Raw genomic sequence first — 19707 nt, forward strand, 5'->3', positions numbered from 1 at the left:
ACTGAAATGAAGTAGGGGGCTGTACTTTCCACACGATTGACATCAGGTTCAAGTACACGCCCACAAGCCGTGCGAGTTATTCGTGTATTGCAGGTTGGCTGGTGGTTATGTTGCCCGCATACCAACTCCCATGGCCGAAACTGGTATTCCGACACCTGTCGGGCCGGGGCTAGTAATGCTAATGCTAATTAAGGTTGATATCTCTGCAGCACTATAACTTGACATTTTTTTTATGACATCATCACCCTTATTTCTTCTCATTCTTTTGATGCGTGTAGGTCATGTTGTGGATAGTTTTACCTTAATTTTTGCATATGGCACCTTAAAGTAATCTTGCTTACAAATGACATTCAAATTTCAATTCAATTAATTATAAATTTCTTGAAAACATTCAAATTATTTTAATATATGTTATACAGTGATTTAAAGCTTTGGTTTATACACAAAACTTTGGCTGCTATTGAGGTATGATAATGGTATGGTTAGGGACAGGTTTAGTTGTATGGGTAGGTGTAAGGGTTGGTCAAAAGTCAAACTTGAACAGGGATCAAATTGATTATTGTAAGGCAATAAGGTTCAATCTGTATATATTGCATTGCTTTTATAAATGAAATATTTTCTTGAAAAATAGGTTTGTTTTCTCCTGTTGATATATGATTAAATGAATATCCTGTTTCATGGTATACACTATACAGTAGTCAAAAACAAAAAAAAAATTGCACCCAAATTTCAGTGTGCGTGATGTCTTTAGCAAGCATTTAGCTAAACTTAACTAAACTACTCCTTAAACAAACTTTTACAGCAGCTAAAAGTCCAGTGCCCATAAAGATTGTAAAAGTTGATAAAGTTATTGATTGATTATTGATAAAATTTGGGTACTGCAAAAACATGAATAAATGATCGATAAATTATTAGTTAAGATGTGTAAATGGGGTGAATTCAGGACCTTTGGGACACATTTTGCAATGGAGATATCAAGGTACTAATGATTAGTAAATGTTTATAAACATTTACAAATGAGGAATAGTTTGCACTTTATATTGAGTAATGCGAAAACATGAACAAATAATTAATAAATATTCTGTTAAAATGTATTTATTCTATCTAAATGTATTTATTCATTTATTGATTGATTTCCCACATCCTTTGTAAATGTAAAAAATAGCATTAACAATTAAGTTTGTTATTATTGTATAATTTGTTCAAATCAATAGTAGACTTTTTGAAAAAGTGCACGATCATCTGAATCGAAAGTGTAATGACATTTGTAGCTAAACATTAACTAATGATCTGTTAAGCATTAAATAATAATGATTTCTTAATAAAGCTTTTAATCATTTTAAACAATCCAACCAAACCATTGAAAAGTTCATGATCATATGAATTGAAAGTTTAAAGGGGTCATAAAATGAGTCTCATTTCTGTTCGGAGTTTTACAAACTCTTGGTGCATAAAGAAGATCTGTAAAGTTGCAAAGACTAAAGTCTCAAATCAAAATAAATATTCTTTATGAGAGTTTAGAGTCAACCACGCCGTCCTAAAACAGCTTATTCTAAAATGCCCCCACATCTACGTCACAATGTGGGAAGATTTGCATAACGCCTCCCAAATGTCTTGTAGTGAATCTTTAATTCTCACTGTAGTACTGTTGTTGCCACCATGATGTGGAGACGCTGTGTTTCGTTGTGAAAACAAAACTACTTTGTTTTGCCTTCCAAAAAAGGACACAACTAGAAATCAGTGGTTAAGTTGTATTTACAATACTGTTTCAGAACAGTTCCACCCAGGGGTGTAGTGGTAAAAAAAGAGGTGGGAAACTATAAATTCTGGGTGACCACATCATGGTCAAGGTAAGGTGGGCCACTGCCAGTGTATATCCTGATGACATCGCTATAGGCTATCATTTGATATTACTACCAAGGGTATCACTGGTTGTTCCCTCATATAGGTCACACAATCACTATTCAATTCATACATTAATCTAAGTTCTTGTTAAAGAGACTCAAGAAGGAATAATAAGGTTGAAATCTATAAAGTTTACAGCTTTTTAAATCTTTTATCCAGGGGTTCCAATGCAATGATTAGGGATTTGGGATTATTTTCATAGTCGATTAATCTGTTGAATATTTCCTCAATTAATCGGTTAGTTGTTTGGTCTATAATATGTCAGAAAAATGTGGATCAGTGTTTCCCCAAAAGCCTAGGAATGGTCCTTAAATGTCTCGTTTTGTCCACAACTCAAAGATATTCAGTTGACTGTCACAGAGGAGAGAAGACAGTAGAATATATTTACATTTAACAAGCTGGAATCAATTTTTTTTTTTTTACTTTCGTCTTTCATATATTTTATCAATGATACAGGCTGCAATGACACAGACAGCTTCATTGCAGAAGGACATCCTTTTGGTCACGTGGTTCACGTGAGATGATTGACAGCTTTGAAAAACTAATGATATTGCACTGATGTCATAGCTGACGCGAATCAATAAGAGGAGAGTAATCGCTTGCTCTGTTAGCTGTTTTAGCTCTTAAGATCGTATAAATCAGTGTAAAATGAATAAAAAAAAATTATTCTGTATGACGAAATATTTTACAAACATGTCATAAAATTATTATCTATTCAAATGTGCGCACCATTGGACTATAGCCCTGGCGGATTATGGATATTGTATGTATACGAAAACAAATAAACCGGAGATTAGATGAATGGCTGCTATATGAGTGATGATTTCTATTCAAAATAACGAACGTTATTATTATTATTATTATTATTATTATTATTATTTGCCGGATATCCATTTTTGAATCTTGATGCAGTGTTGCGTGTCGTTCATTTTGAACAAATCTTTAATATGACCCAGGACTACCGAGTTGTCTCAGAGAGTGATTCGTTCATTTTGTGTTTAACGCACATGCGCATTACGCAACATATGGGTTCTGAATCGACATGTAAGGTCCGAGTCTTTTATTCTTCCTGACAGTCCCATAGAGACGGGAAGAGAAAAGATTAGTTCATTTTGCTGAACGAGTCTCAAAGATCCGAGTCAGTAAAATGATCCGAACTTCCCACTACTGGCAAAACCGCAAGCAATTGGTCAACAGACACTGACAAGTTGCAGCGCAATATGAAAGACTTCGTCTTTAACAACAAACAACCTATGAAACTAATAATGAACAATATGAAACTAAAACGACATAATCTTAATTTAAAATGTCATAGGAACTGTGGGCTATTTAGAGGTGGATAAACTCAATTTAGAGGTGGATAAATGCACTTTGGAGTTGGGTTAACGCGATTTCTGAATTTTGGGAGGTGCGTAAATGGCGTTTACGTGCGTTTAGCCTCCACTACATCCCTGGTTCCACCCAAATATTCAGATGTGTGCAGTGCATTTTAAGGCGGGAAGGACTGTTTCTAGAACCAGTAGCATACAATGCGTCTGTGCAGAAAGGCTGTTTCTATAAAGTGAGGTAATTCCAACCATTAGCAAGGACAGTCTGGTGACTTACAGCCTGTAAGTGCATTTACATACAGGTCTGGCCATCGAGAATGTGTCTATTTTAATGCGGCAGGCTGCAATTCAGCACACATGATCACGGAGATCCCTGCAGGCGCTTTTTCAGATTAAAAAAAAAAAAAAAACATTGTTGTGCTTAACACAATATCCACAAGGGGGCGCAAGGAACAACAATCTGCAGTTAAACACCACAACCAGCTCTGTGGTTCGTTTCCTAAAAGCATCATTATGCTATCTATGGTTGCAAGTTTTCTGAAACCATATTTCAAATGAACATTTGCAAACAGCATTGCAAACTTTGGAACCTGTGGTTACAATCATAGTTTCTTGTTAGTAAGACATGTGGGCTTATATAAATTATGCTCTTGGGCAATATAAGAAAGCTAACATGCAGTACCATCCATAACTTCTATTCTATGTAAATATTAGTGGTGGGCATAGATTTTATTTTTTTTAATCTATATTAATCTCACTCTGATCTTGAAATTAATCTAGATTAAAATGGCTCATTCGAATTCTGCAAAGGCATTTAGAATATGTGTGTTACCCAAATAAAATTGAAAAACAGTAAGTCTTTGAGAAGGGGTTTATCAAGCTAGGTGGTGCATTAGACCAGGGGCTCATCTCCTGTTTCCAAAATCCATCACAAAGTGCTTGAAAAAGCTGTAAACTAATTCCACATTGCACAAGGTGCAAACAACCTTACGCCTGTTTCACACATACTCCATCTGCAGTGCGTATGCGTTGCATATTTTTTTACGCACCCATGTTAACGGATTCCATTTGTGTTACAGGAGCGTTGCGTCTGCAGCAGTGCAGCGATCATTAACGTACCGAGTAGCGGACTGCAAATGCGTCCTGTGTGAAAGCACATCGAGTCTGTGCTGCACCACATACGTAACGCATACACACTGCAGACGGAGTATGTGTGAAACAGGCGTAAGCAGAGCCGTAGCTGGGGTCAGCGGGGCCCCGGTGAAGGTTGTACCAGCGGGCCCTGTTTGAAATTGTTTAATTTGTATGTTCGTTTATTTTTATTTATTTGTACTATTTACACAATGTTTAAGTTTTTTTCAAGTTTGTAGGTGTCAAGGTACAGAAACCAAATAATTAAATGTAAAATAGCACTGGATAGTCTTCAATGTAAAAATGAAATATACAATCAAACCTAGATTTATTCAGACACCTTCAACATTTCTCACATTATTACAGTTTATTTGCTATATATATCAAAAATTATATCTGGTGTCTGAATAATTTTTGGTTTGACTGTTAAAACTACAAAGTAATTCAGTCAAGAGCAGTGAGTGATTTTCATTTTCATTTTCTTGGATTAACATTACAGCAGCCAGTACCTAAATGAGGCGCAATCACTTTAAGAGACGATGAACGCATCCAATATAATACACATCCCCTTTTTTTCCTTTTTTCAAGCATAATTTCCAAGGTGGATATTTTGACATATTTTGTATGTATTTGTCGGCACAAGAGCAAAAATAAGCAAATTCAATGTTCAAGTGTTTTGAGACACCTTTCTCTGCGTGAGCCCTGAACACCAGAACAGCGCGAGTACTGAAATGGGCTCTTTCACATCTTTTTGTTTGTTCAAACTGCGATTTGTATTTGTTCGTTCAGGTGCAGGAGGGACTTAGAGGAGAACTTCGCAGAAGAGAGCTCGGTTCAGTGTCGCTGTCCGAGATACGCGGCTCTCTCTCTCTCATGTGCACCTAACACAGAGTAACTGGCTACTCTGTTCAGCTTTTCCGCAACTTGAGTTTGAATGCTTTAATGTTTAAATCGACAAGCGGTAAGGCTTAAAAACACGTGAAAAAGATTAGCTTTCATGACGATGCGCAGCAGTGGCCCGTCAACTGTCCTGAGCATCTTTTTAGGCTGGCCTCAGCCAGTCGGTTATATAAAATATCAAGAGAAAGTCATCATAGCTTGCTTAGTATAGACCCAGCTCCCAAGCCAACTTTGAGAATAGATTAATGTCTATATTTTTTTATCGCCCGATAAGAGTCTCACGTTAACGCAGCACGTTAACATCAATAACGGCCCACCACTAGTAAATATAAATGTTTTTTTGAAGAGCATGTGCATAAATGCCTAAAGAAATCCCGGAGTATGATGTAAGAGGAAACCAAGGATGAATGAAACATAAAATAAGCCCCAGATCAGAGTGCCTTTGCTGAAAATTCATTTCTGCTAGTGTCTGATAGTTTAATTCATAAAATAGCCTATTTATATTAGAATATCTGTTTAAAATGTAATTCACACAAATATTTATTAAAAAGGACTTTGAAAACCCATTTAAGTTTTTATTATTTGGAAATGCACACTTTATTGCACTTTCTGTGCATTGCCAATATGCAGACTACTAGGATATAGGCCTGTAACTAAAGAAAGTAAGCATGCTGATTTATTAAGTCTTACTAAAAGTAAATGAAAAAGCAACAAATTGAGTGATGCAAAAGTGATAATCCATGCAGATTTGCATTTATATTTTGATTTCATTTTGATGGATTATTTCAATTCCACATTTTAAGCTGAATAATATAGCCCACAAGATTAGCTATATAAATTATGTTACCTTTCAGTCAGTCAACGTTACATCAGTGACTGACAAATTGGGATCTCGCTAGAGAGACAAATCAACTTTGACTGTTAACAAAACAAGCCAATGAATGTTGACGTGCAAGATTTGCAGTCACATATTCAGCTTTTCGCTTCAGAGCTGAGCCTTTCAGCTTCATAAAGCGAGTGTCGTCAAGGCCTGTCGATGCAGTGTTTGTGTTATGGTGCATCAGCGGGGGTTGCAAGTGCTGCTTTGATCTCAGCATTGTGCAGCTTCCCATTCTGTGGTAATGCTACAACTCCTCCTGGGCACTTTGACACTTTGTGTTCATTCACAAAAAGAACATTTCTAAAAGAGCTCCACGAGTGATGGGGCGTCTTTTTAAAGATGTCTTTCCACTCATGCGTTTCTGGATGTGGTTGCTTCCTGGATCCATCTGATGGTCACGATTGCATCTCGTGCCTGGGCATCAAGCACACTGAGGCAGCATTCGTGTTCTCCTTGTGGGAACATGACCATCACAATGTTGTGTTCAAGGCTCCTCTACATCAAACGAGGAGGAGTCCCCCTCCACATGCCCTGTTCTAGTTCCTTCTTCAAGAGGAGGGTTACTTCGGCTCATGGCCCTCCTGCAAGGCCTTCCTGCAGGTCCACCAGGCCAAGGCATTAAAGCAGCTGCACGTGTGTGTGATGCAGGAGCTGTGTACTGCGACGGGCCTTGCCCTACATACCACTGGCTCCCCAGCCAGAGCTACCCAAACATTCAATAAAAGACCAGTTTCATTTTTCTCTGGGTCTCAAGAGGGCCACAATAGAGGTGCATGAGGTGCAGCCTCTACACTCCCATCCCCCTCTCCTTTCGCCAGAGGGCAGCAGGGCCCCGTTCGAGGATGCTCTGCCTTCTCACGCGCCCCCTGCCCAATCGCGGAGCCAGGTAAGAGTCACAACACTCACTCAGACCTCACTCACGAGAACCGTCAGACTCGGTTATGCGATTCAGTTTGCCAGGCGTCCTCCCAAGTTCAGGGGCATACGGTTCACCTCTGTGCTGGACAATGATGCTCCCGTCTTGCGAGCGAAAATCGCGGTCCTGCTGGCAAAGGACGTGATAGAGCCGGTCCTTCTAGCCATTATAAAGTCTGTTTTACAGTACATACTTCATTGTATCCAAGAAAGGTGGTGGGTTATGGCCAATCCTGAACATGTGCGTTCTGAACCAGGCCCTTCACAAGCTCCCATTCAGGATGTTAATGCAAAAACGTATCCTTCAATGTATTCATCCACAAGATTGGTTCGCAGCGATCGACCTGAACGAGACAGGGGACCATCGGGACATATGTGCTGGCACAAAGCTGTTCTCGGGGTCCACACAAGTATGCGTTTCCCCCAGTTAGCTTTCTTGCACAAGGTCAGGAAGGAGGAAGAGCGGGTCCTCTTAGTAGTGCCATAATGGCCCAGTCGGACTTGGTTCCCAGAACTGATGCTCCTCGCAACAGCCCCTCCTTGGCATATTCCTCTAAGGAAGGATCTCCTTTCTTAGACAGGGGGCACACTTTGGCACCAACGCCCACGCTGTCTCTCTCCATCCTCAAAGTGTATGTTGCCGCTATTGCTATTGCTACTGCATCACGATGCAGTAAACGGCAAGTCCATTGGAAAGCATGACCTGGTCATCAGGATGCTTAGGGGGGTAAGGAGACTGAACCCTCCACACCCTCACCTGGTACCCTCTTGGGATCTTCCCTTGGTCCTGGTGGCCTTGAAGCAGGAGCCCTTTGATCATCTGCAGTCAGTAGAGCTTAAGTTCTTGTCGCTAAAGACAGTGCTCCTCACTGCATTGGATTTGGTTAAGAGGGCTGCTATATGCCTTGAATTTGGGCCGGCCAATCTATCACATTGTCCTGAGACCCCGGCCTGGATATGCGCCCAAAGTTCCCACTATGCCTTTCAGGGATCAGTTGGTAAACTTGCAAGCACTGCCCTGGGAGGAGGTAGACCCAGCCATCGCTCTGCTCTGTCCCGTTTGTGCAGGATAAGTGTGCTTAACCTGTTAGCCAGCACAAAGACGCCCTCGTCCTGAACATCTTTCAACTTGCACGTATCGGTGTTTATGAATAGATTAAATTAAACGGGACAAATGTAATCTTGACAATCTATGTATCATTATAAAGATCTAAGCCTCAAACATCGACGACAGATCGCTGTTTTTCAATGGAAAGCTTATAAAGACTGTATTTACTACATTTTTGTAAGCAGTACACATAAAAACATAAGCAATGAAAATGCTGTACGTACCAGATCCGTTGTAATAACGAGTCATAAACACATCCACAGCTGTGTGTAAATCCCGGTTTAGTTAGAAAGGTAAGGGTCCACTGAATGACATCTCATGAAGCACGTTTAGTCCAATGAAGCAATAACGTTGTAATATGGATAGTAAAATCCATATTACAACATTGTAAAAATATGGTAGTAAAAATATGGCATGATTTTGCAGCGTACAGTGTCACAAACAGAATGAGACGATCCACCGGAAAAAAAGAATGAATGAAAGATAGGCGAAAGATAGTATATTTGAAGTTTGGCGCTCCCTTGTGACGCGCTCTGACGCACCTGTCAGCTGATGGAGGCGGAACTTATAGCGATCGCCTTTTTCTTTGTTTCTTTTATTTTTCAACAATTTTTATATATGTGAGATTGTGTTTTATGTTTAATGTGAATGTATCTGCATGATTACCATCTGTTTGAGTGCAAATCAGCCCAAACCAGCTCGCTATTACTGTATGATCACGGCTATCAAAGTGAACGCGTCGACATGAATAGAGAGAGTGGATTATTGCATTTGTGTTATTACCATCTGTATAAGTGGTCATCAGCACTTATTTGCATCATAATTCATTGTAAATGCTGCATTTCTAGCAATCTCATGATTTTCTGTAATTGGCAAACAAAGTTAAATCTTTTTTTTTTTTTTTATTATTCTTATTTTTCTTACTCCAATTATTCTTATTGTATTTTACTAGTGCTCAAATAAATCACTTATATGATGTCTATGTTTCTTTCTAGTGTTTTATAATTGAAAAAAAAAAAAAAAAAAACTATGCAGTGGTATGTTTACTGACTAAATAATTTGTAGAAGCCTTCAATACTATTGGGAAATATATTTTTGTATATTTGGGGGGTGTAGACATTGTCTCATTTTTAATAATATCTTATTCAGGTTTGAAATAGAAACTCATGAGACATGTGGCTTTCAACCCATTACTTTTCTAGATTGCTCCAGGACTCATTTCATGTATTTGTATATCAAATGTGTGTGGTAAAAATAATTCAAGGCATTTCAGTGTCTATAACTTTTAATATTTTTGAGCATTATCAAATCTGGTTGATAAAAAGTAAAGCTCAAAGTTTCTTCTTTCCAAAGACACCAAAATTATGTTTGTAACACACTGAAGTAGGAAACGATTATAAGTTAAGTAGAGCACTTTCAGCTGTGAGTCTCATAATGGGGGGTGCTGGCTAACAGGTTAAACCAGTGGTCAGTTATTATTAAACACACACACACAAATACATGTAACACACATTGCAATGCGTTACACTAATTTTGAGTTTTTTGAGTTTTGAGTTACTTCAACCAAAACATCCACAGAAGTGTGAAATTATAAAATGCTTAAATGTAGTTTATCGCCGCTCATTATACAACCAGAGTGTGATGTGGTGGATCTACTAAAGCATAAAATTATAAAATCTTATTTAGATAACCACTATGTAGGTCTACAATAATATTATAAAACCCTTCTTTCTCTTCTCCGACCCCAAAGCACTCTCTGTTAGCTTAGTCTTAGTTACACCAGCCCAGCTGTTTCTTTTGTTACTTATGTTATATCTTGATGTTGCTATTCCATTTTTCTCGATGTACAATTATATAATTATGACAGCACAAGTAGTATAGTAATTTAGGAATTTGAAATAACATAAATAAAATTGACAAGAAATTTGAAATCATTACAACAAAATATTTGGTATTACTAATTAAAATAGATTATTATTTCAACCATATATTTTTATTTTTCAATTAAAGAAGATTTTAAGAGTGTGGGCTGCTTCTGGTGCTTGGATTTCTACTTCTATTTAATGAAGTCCAAGTTTAAGAATGTGCTGAAAGGCTTTTTTTTATTTGTTTGTTTCAGGTACTATTACCAAAGTACCATTTCAAAACTAGTTTCAGTAGAAAACATATAGATTCATAACATAATAAAAATAAAAGTTTTGATAATAATATAATATAATAACATTTATAATAAAATTACTTAAAAAATGATGAGAGTCTTAGTCTGGTATCTTGCATCTACTTATGGCACATTCAGCATCATTTTTTAAAACAATATTTTGGCTAAATGTATTAAACCAATGGAAAAATTGTCAAAAAAATTAAAGCATGTTGCTCTTCATTCAGTCCTCTCAATGGACGTGACATCTCTGTCTGACTTTTGCGTCTGCCTTTTTTTTTTTGTGATTGCATATTTTAGTGCGTCTTTTTCTAGGCCAACTTAATATACATTAATTATATGCATATTAAATACACATATATTAATATATATTACAGAAATTGTTTGACTTTTTTAATTATACTGGAAAAGTCTAAAGATAATTATCTAATAAATCTATAATTATTATTATTTGTTTACAAAGTATAAAGCCTCTAAATAACAAAAGCAATCCTTTAGAGAAGTCTTTGTGTCACGATCGGTGTACTGGAAACACGGGAGAGGGAACCAATTGCAGGTAAGTCATTTATTAAGGGTAATCCAAACGGGTAAACAATCCAGGCAGGGTCAAAACCAGAAGATCCAAACAACATAAACAAGACACGAACACAAAGCAAGGCAAGGCAAGAATTGACGGACATGAATAATACTCAGACATTAAACAAGGACTCACGGACTCACAAATACACGGAAGGATAATGAAGGAACAGGAGACAGGTGGGGATCAATCAATTACTAAACAAGGAGGAAGGTGACCAAATAAGGGAACAGGAAGTGATAAGGTGACAGACACCGTGAGAAAGGAGGACATCTAGTGGAACCCCAGGGAACACAACCCAGACACTGTGACAATACCCCCCCTCTACGGAGCGGCTCACAGACGCTCCACGACAAGACACAAAACAGAGACCAGGAGGGAGGCGGACAGGTGGAGGCTCATGGGGAGGGACGGAGGGCCGGAAAAGAAAAACATGGGGAACAGAAACCAGAAGTGTAAACACAAAACAGGGAGACCAGGAGGGAGGAGGACTGGAGGAGGTTCAGGGGGAGGGACGGAGGGCCAGACTAACTGAGGGGAACAGACAGAAACATAACAGAAACCAAGAACACAAAACAGAAGTCCACGAAGGACATCATATGGCGCCCACCAGGGCGGAGCAGCAGACCACCACAGCCGTGTGGTCAGGGCGGAAGCCCCCCAGGGCGGAGCAGAAGACCACCACCACCGTGTGGTCAGGACGGAAGCCCCCCAGGGCAGAGCAGAAGACCACCACAACCGTGAGGTCAGGACAGAAGCCCCCCAGGGCGGAGCAGAAGACCACCACAGCCATGTGGTCGAAGCCAGAGACCTCCAGGGCGGAGCGGAAGACCACCACAACTGTGTGGTCAGGGCGGAAGCCCCCCAGGGCAGAGCAGACCTCTGTGCGGCCGGACCAACGGGACTATGAAACTCTGGTAATCCCCTGGTGTCTTTACTGGACTCCAGAAGATCGGTGCTGGCCTGACTGCTCGCGAAGATTATTGGTGACTGGCATTTGTTCATGAAGACCATCGGTGACTTGCACTTGTACATGAAGACCATTGGTGACTTGTATTTGCTCATGAAGATCAATGGTGACTTGCCTTTGTTCCTGAAGATCACCCGTGACTCGACTCTGTCCTTGAAGATCACCAGTGATTTGACTCAGTCCTTGAAGATCACCGGTGACTTGACTTGAATCTGAAAGGTCAACGGTGACTTGACCGGACTCTGGAGGGTCAGCGGTGACTAGCCCTGACTCTGGAGGGTCAGCGGTGACTAGCCCTGACTCTGGAGGGTCAGTGGTGACTAGCCTTGACTCCAGAGAGTCCACCGGAACCTGACTCGACTCCGGAGAGATCACCGGAACCTGACTCGACTCCGGAGAGATTACCGGAACCTGACTCGACTCCGGAGAGATCACCGGAATGGCTGACCATCATCTTGTGCTGTGGCGCTAGGCTGGCGGCCATCTTGGGCTGTGGCGCTGGACCGGTGGCCAATTTGGGCATTGGCGCTGGGTTAGCGGCCATCTTGGGTTAGCGGCCATCTTGTGCTCTGGCGCTGGGCTGACAGCCATCATGTGCTGTGGCACTGCACTGACGACCACCCCGCCGGAAGAGACAGGAATGGCTGGGGCATCCCACCGACAACGATGCTGCAGGTAGCGCACAAATTCCCCGAATTCCAGTGTCTCTAACTGCGCCATCTCCTCCTGAGACACTGGATCATCTAGCCCATCATTAAAATAGTCCTTAAGGGCAGCATCGTTATAGCCCATGCCCTTGGCCAGGGACCAGAACACCTGAGCCAGGGCACCCACTTCATTGCCCGGCGGAGGGTGGTCAACCTAAGATACTTGGTTCTCCTCTCCGCCATCTTGGCTGGGGAACGGAAAAACGGCATACCACTGGTTCCTATGGTGATGGAGTCCTTCTGTCACGATCGGTGTACTGGAAACACGGGAGAGGGAACCAATTGCAGGTAAGTCATTTATTAAGGGTAATCCAAACGGGTAAACAATCCAGGCAGGGTCAAAACCAGAAGATCCAAACAACATAAACAAGACACGAACACAAGGCAAGGCAAGAATTGACGGAAATGAATAATACTCAGACATTAAACAAGGACTCCGTAACACAGACTCAGACAGACAGGGTATAAATACACGGAAGGATAATGAGGGAACAGGAGACAGGTGGGGAACAATCAATTACTAAACAAGGAGGAAGGTGACCAAATAAGGGAACAGGAAGTGATAAGGTGACAGACACCGTGAGAAAGGAGGACATATAGTGGAACCCCAGGGAACACAACCCAGACACTGTGACACTTTGTTGCTTATAGGATAGACCTACTTATGTTGTTTATTTTTATGAAATCCTTTTTTAATGTAGCCTACAGCACTTCATGGCCAACCCATCGATTGCAATCAGCCGCTAGATCTAAGACTGTTGCTGTAATTATAAAATACATAGAAAAAATTATGCCTGATTTATGTTGAGTTTTTCAAGCACCTCTCTTCTTATATTTTACATTTAAAATCTAAATAAGGATTCTGATATTAATTTATTATTCAATTTTTTTTTCTTTTTTTTAAGAAAAGACAATTTTCATTTAACAATAATGTCAAATTATTCAGATTTCTATATTTTCAATAATAATCTGCCAGCATTCATAGAAAAATATTAAGCAGCACAATTGTTTCCGACGCTGAAAATTCATTGAAGGATCAATTGTCAAAGAAGACTGGAGTAAGAATAGGCTGAGATTTATATATATATATTATTATTATTATTATTATTAGTAGTAGTAGTAGTATTAGTATTATTATTTATTAATATATATATATATATATATATATATATATATATATATATATATTTTTTTTTTTAATTAATTAAAATGAAAATGTATTTATTTATTTATTTATTTATTTATTTATTTATTTATTTATTTATTGTGTCCTCGATCCTTATCGTTGAGAAAACCTAAGATAAGCTTATTTTAAGCTTTATGATCAGTGAATTATGTCTACCAAACAAGCAAAGAAGAATTAAATAGTCTATATAAGGGTGCGCGATATAACAAATATGACATCTCAATATTTTCTGGGATTTTTAGCCATAACCATCAGACTATATTTTTCTGAATGTGTTGCGCTGCAGGACTGCTGTGGAGAAGCTGACTCCTAAAGTTATTGATATTCTTCACATGTGCATTATATTTAGCGTCAAGTTCTTAAATTCAATCAATAAAAGTGAATTAGAAAAATAAGTCATTTGGGGCTGTTACCAAACCAATAAAAATCATTATAAAACAAAATCTTTGCCATACAGAGGAAACAAGCTGCATCAGAAAATGCACTTAGATGTATTTACACACTGTTTAATGCAGGACAAATGCAGAAATAATGTTTTGATAGTTTAATCCTAAAACGCTGAACAGCCTACTGATATTTGAAATTATAAAAAAAAAAAAGGAAAGGAAAGGTACTTTAAATATGAAATTAAAACCACCAGTAGGTGGCAGAAAGTTCCTATTAATAAGTGAGTCATTGATCATTTAACCGGTTGATTAATTCAGGAACAAAACACTGTCATGTTTGGAATGAGCTATTTTTTTATTGGTGAAATAGAGCAAAAATAGGCAATATGCTGTGTCTTAAAAAGAAGTCTGTGAATTTTGACTTCTTGTGTAACTGATGTAAAAAAAAATAATAATAAAAAAACAATATCACATTTGTGATTTTTGCGAGATATTTTATTTTATTTTTTTTACTTTTTGTGTGATATTAAATAAGTATAGGCCAGCGGCAAGAAGTGCAATGAGCATATGTTTGATCAATTTAGTCTTCTTCTCAAATCAACATGACTTGCCTAAAATAAAATCTATGAATAAAAAAAAGAAAGAAAGAAAAACACCATGCATTTCACCATACAATTTTTTTTTTTTTCCTAGATAAATGTGCACTATTGATGAAAAAAAAAAAACAGGAGACACAGGCGTGACGTTCAGGCAGCCGAACTGTAAATGTGGCAGAAGCAGACATAACGTTCAGATGCAGACATCACGTTCAGATGCAGGCGTGACAGTGAGACAGAGTGCGACAGTTCAGTGAGACGAGTGCATGTTACAACATCATATTAATGAGCTCGTCCAAACGCCATAGTGTTAGAGCATTCCCTATGGTCCTGCGTAACACACCGTGCTCACGTGTTGATCATTTTCCTCTGCGCACGCAATCTCAGTGGCCAGATCTGTATTTAACCCATACAATCACACCGGTGTGATAATAACTTTCAGTTGGTCACGTCATCATCTCCTGTATTTTAAATCCACCGGCACCGAGACAGAGCGGACATGCTGAGCGCTTGTCATAATATAAAAAAATATTCCGTGTTTTGAACCATATGATGCTTATTTTAAGTTTCAGACATTTAAATACACAGTTTGTAAATAAACGCTGATGTCTATGGAAATAATGGTCCTTACAAATATAATCTGACAACGTTTTTATTGATATCATATACAGATTGTGTAGGTAACTATTAAGTTTACTCTACTCTTCTCCCAGTTTACCAGAGACCTACTTTAACGTGTTTCAGGAGGAGAGAATACGTGTTTAAAATCCCAAAGCTTGGATTCAGCGCAAACTAGCATGGCAGCCACCATCACCCAGTATAGATAAACTAAAACGTCGATATAAAAGTGTTTAAACTACCAAAAAGATTTACTTGCACATATTTCAGAATCGGAATACCAGATATTTCATAATATAGTGAGCATGTTTGTGAATATTTTGAATAAAACAGGAAAAACTAAATAAAAGTGATTAATGTGTCATACAGATCTATTGTGGCTGTGTTGAGTCACATAAAAAACATGACGCATCCCCATAGAAACAAAAAGAGGATACATTCTAAAATAACAGTTGCCTAAAAAACTCACACTGGGGGCTCAGCTAGAATATTTTAAACTCACATGCGAAAGGGTTAAAGAATTTCCCACTTATTCAAATGTGATTTTTTAGCAGTGTAGAGTAATGCTTGTTGTTTGTCGTTTCACCAATCATGGTTAAAAATCGTTCTGAAAATGATTCCAACGATTTTGTTTCTCTATGCCTTTATCGTTATAGTTGTAGTGTGGACTCTGCTATTCTTTAATATTGAGAACGATTTTTAGAACTATATCTTTATCGTTATATTTTTTGTTATTGTGCTTGGTGTGAATGGGCCTTAAGTCATTATACTATATAATTATGTCCCCACTGGATGCAACAAATGCCTCTTTTGTAATGGGTTTATTGGTTTTGTCTCGTCGTGCCGGGAAATGGCTTCACAGTATGGTAAGGGGTGTACAATTTCTGTCACACACTTGAGTCATTCAGCCAATCACAACACACTGGATAGCTGGCCAGTCAGTATACACCTCACTTTTCAGAATGACAAGCTTTGTAAAACTTTACGCGTTTAAACTGCATAAACACATTTCATTACACCATTAGCAATGTCATATGACCCCTTTAATGACATTTGAAAGCATTTCAAATCATATTAAATTATGATCTGTTAATCATAAGGTAATGTTTAATAAGTACATTAGTAAGCTTTAACAAGCTCACATTTCTAGCTATGTGAATTTATATTAACTTATTATATTTATACATTATGTAATGCATTACATGTGCAATATATATGTGCAATATAATGTGTCAATGATTTATTAATGAGAGTTATTATAAAGTGTTACCACATTGGATAATACTTTATGATAGACTAGCTATGAACAAATACACTTACTTAAACATTTGTGTTAGGAAAATATTTGAAAAATTTGAGATTACAATAAAACGTCTTGAGTTATTAAGCAATTTCAGGTTTTTGATTGCTGTAGCTCCCACTATTTGCCAATTGGGGCCATAGCTTGTCAATGTCTTTCCAAACTGAGATCTACCATCTGTCTTGGTTTCATGTCTCTAGGACTTACAATGAACAAAAGTACATTTATACAAAAGAATAATAAATGCTATTAAAAGTATTATATTCTTTATTTTTTATTTCAACTTTCTATTTTTTTTTTTTCAAGATAACTAATGCCTTACAACATTATTGTAAATTATTGTAAATTTACATTATTGTATATGTGACTCTTAGCTAATGGCATAATAGATGATTTCAAACCAAATGGCAGTAATCAAAACAATGTTTTTTGTTTGTTTGTTTGTTTTTCCTAAACTAATAATGTATTCTACATGCCTTTCATCAAGGCTTATTACTTGTATTTACTCTTTACTTTTTAAAATGGTGTTCCCGGCTTCCAAGATTAAAATATCCCTATAGCAGAAACAGATTATTGGCATTTACCTTCAGTTTTCCTCCAGCCCAAATTATATTTTTAGTATTAAGCATTAAGCGTTGGAGAGGGGGAAGGGAGGCATCATAGTATCCCACGGATTTAAAGTGGAATAATCCATCAGAGTCCTGCTGCCAGTTCACAACTTCATATTGGGCTACTGCACCACCAGTGCTGTCAAACCACACATGATCTCCCATCTTTATAGTGAAATTTACATTTTTCAGAGCCTCAACGACCTAGCAAAAAAGAAAACACACAGTTTTGTTATTATCATTGTGACATTTAAAATGTGTAACAAAAATAATGCTCCCTCTTTTTTATTTTATCTTTTATGTCTTTAATTTTTTACCTCCTGTGGTTGTATCGTCAGGTTTTTCTCACATCCTTCTTGTTCATTGCACTTAAGCAGACTGTGTAGTGAATGAGCTACAGCATGAACTGCTTTATAGACATTGCTTGCATATCTTTGTTCAAGTATGTCTTCATTGTAGTTTTTTTGGTCAAGTAGTTCCTCATATCTGCTGCAATTAAATGCATATTGAGAAAAATTCCCCTCACTCTGTGAGCATGGAAAAGCTGTATCCCAGAATTCTTTCTTAACATAATCTGCAAACCCTTCAATATAGATTTTTCTCACTGCAAATCCAAGTGACCCTCCCAACGAATTAAAACTATTTGGAGTGATGTAATTCTTTGTAGTTATCCATGACTCCACACCAATCATTTGAAAGCCTGCAATTTTCTGAATACTTAACTGATCAATAAGTAAGCCCATCTCAACAAATGAAACAAATGAAACAATCACTTTTGCTGTGCCTTTTTTAATTGTGTCTACCACTTTTTTTAGTTTTTCTGTCTCTGTTCTGTAGAATTTCACAGAGTACTCCACACAAATCCCCTCCTCCTGGGCTATTTGAAGAAATGCACCCATTCCATTGTTTCCATAGTCATTGTCACTGTTCACAGCTCCTACCCAGGACCATCCAAAGTGCTTCACTATGTATACAAGTGCTCTGCTCTGGTGGTAATCACTTGCAATAGTCCTGAAAAATGATGGGTAATATTTCCTATTACTGAGACATTCACAAGTGGCTGAGGGACTTATCTGAAAAAGAAAGCACAGAAAACAATGACAAAGTCAAATGGTAATCATCAAACCTTTAGTATTACTGCTCCTTACCACTGGAATTTTAAAAGGTCCTGCAGTTCTTGACAGAATCACCGTGGCAGAAGATTCTGATTCTCCTATAATAGCATGTAAAGGAGTACGTCCATTGCATCTGTCTCTTGGTCCAAAGTCCTGACCATTCATCACTCCAATTGTTGCACTCATTGTAGACAATCTTGATCCGCAAGTATCATATATTCTATATCCAATAGTAACATTTGGAAGCAAACTTTCACTTCTGTTGATTTCCTCAATTGCGAAGATCATGATTTGCGCCAGACGAAAATCTCTCAGATTCACACTGTTAAATGAAACATTAAATTATTAGGCTAAACTAAATTTTATATATATGAGGTGGAGAAATAAGGGATAATAATTATTTATTTTCAAATATGATTCAAACGATAAAATTACAGATGTTTTTGGTAGTTTGCTGTTAAAAACAATTTATAGATGCAGATATATATATGATCTTAATAAAATTAATAAGTATTATTGTTGTTATTATTATTATTATTATTATTATTGTTATTATTATTATTGTTGTTATTTAAAACAGCTTGTGTTAAAATTGTTTTTTTATTAAACTTAAATTTTCTTAAATCATCATTTGTAACACACCTTGAGCATAACAGATATTGAGGTTTTTGTGTAAACTCAAAAGAAGGTAGCGTCTCCTTTCTGTGGATTGCAAAAATCCCTCCAATAGTTACATCTCCGTCCTTGGAAAGCAGCGGGTATTTAGGGTCTCCCATTTTATAACAAGGAGTGTTTTCTGCCTTTATATGAAGCTGATGGAAAAGGAGTGCGTAAAGAAAGAGAAGCATCCCAAATGATTGAGCTCCACAGCAGATGTCAAATGCGAATGATCTGATACAACACTTGCTCTCTTATAGACACAACCAATATGGTTAAATGAAAGAAAACATGGCCCAAGACCTCATAGGACATGAAATTAACCAGGTCATGCATGGTTTTGATAATTATTGACAGAATCTTATTATTTTCTCATCCTGTCAGAAAATGTTAAGTATTCCTCTTCTGTCTATATTCAAAGTTATTTTTGTAATTCTATTTATAGGCTGCCATTCTGAACTGTCTTACACACCGAGTACAACTGTGTAATATTCACCTATAAGAAGAAAGTAAACACTTAGTTTTCACAGGTTTAAAGGCTATGTGTTTCTTTTCATGAATTAATTAATCTTGATTTCTTATAATTAATTAACTAAATATGATTTTTTTGGGCCAATTGGTGCAAACTGCTGTGTGCTAAATGTACACAGGACTATAAAAAC

At 37.6% G+C, this 19707-nt stretch overlaps 1 protein-coding gene across 1 annotated transcript in view; it reads right to left on the reverse strand.

Annotated features, from left to right (window-relative positions):
- Positions 1-19236, reverse strand: part of LOC127933929 (extracellular calcium-sensing receptor-like) — a 38317-nt gene extending 19081 nt beyond the window's left edge. Inside the window, exons 1-4 of the mRNA XM_052531067.1 lie at positions 19031-19236; positions 18422-18710; positions 17591-18346; positions 17250-17477 (exon numbers count right to left, since the gene is read on the reverse strand). Of these exons, the coding sequence (XP_052387027.1) occupies positions 17250-17477; positions 17591-18346; positions 18422-18710; positions 19031-19236 (1479 nt within the window). The remainder of the gene's footprint in view (positions 1-17249; positions 17478-17590; positions 18347-18421; positions 18711-19030) is intronic.
- Positions 19237-19707: the final 471 nt, after the last annotated feature.

This window comes from Carassius gibelio, chromosome A18 (genome assembly GCF_023724105.1).
Source record: "Carassius gibelio isolate Cgi1373 ecotype wild population from Czech Republic chromosome A18, carGib1.2-hapl.c, whole genome shotgun sequence".
Taxonomy (NCBI): Eukaryota; Metazoa; Chordata; class Actinopteri; order Cypriniformes; family Cyprinidae; genus Carassius; species Carassius gibelio.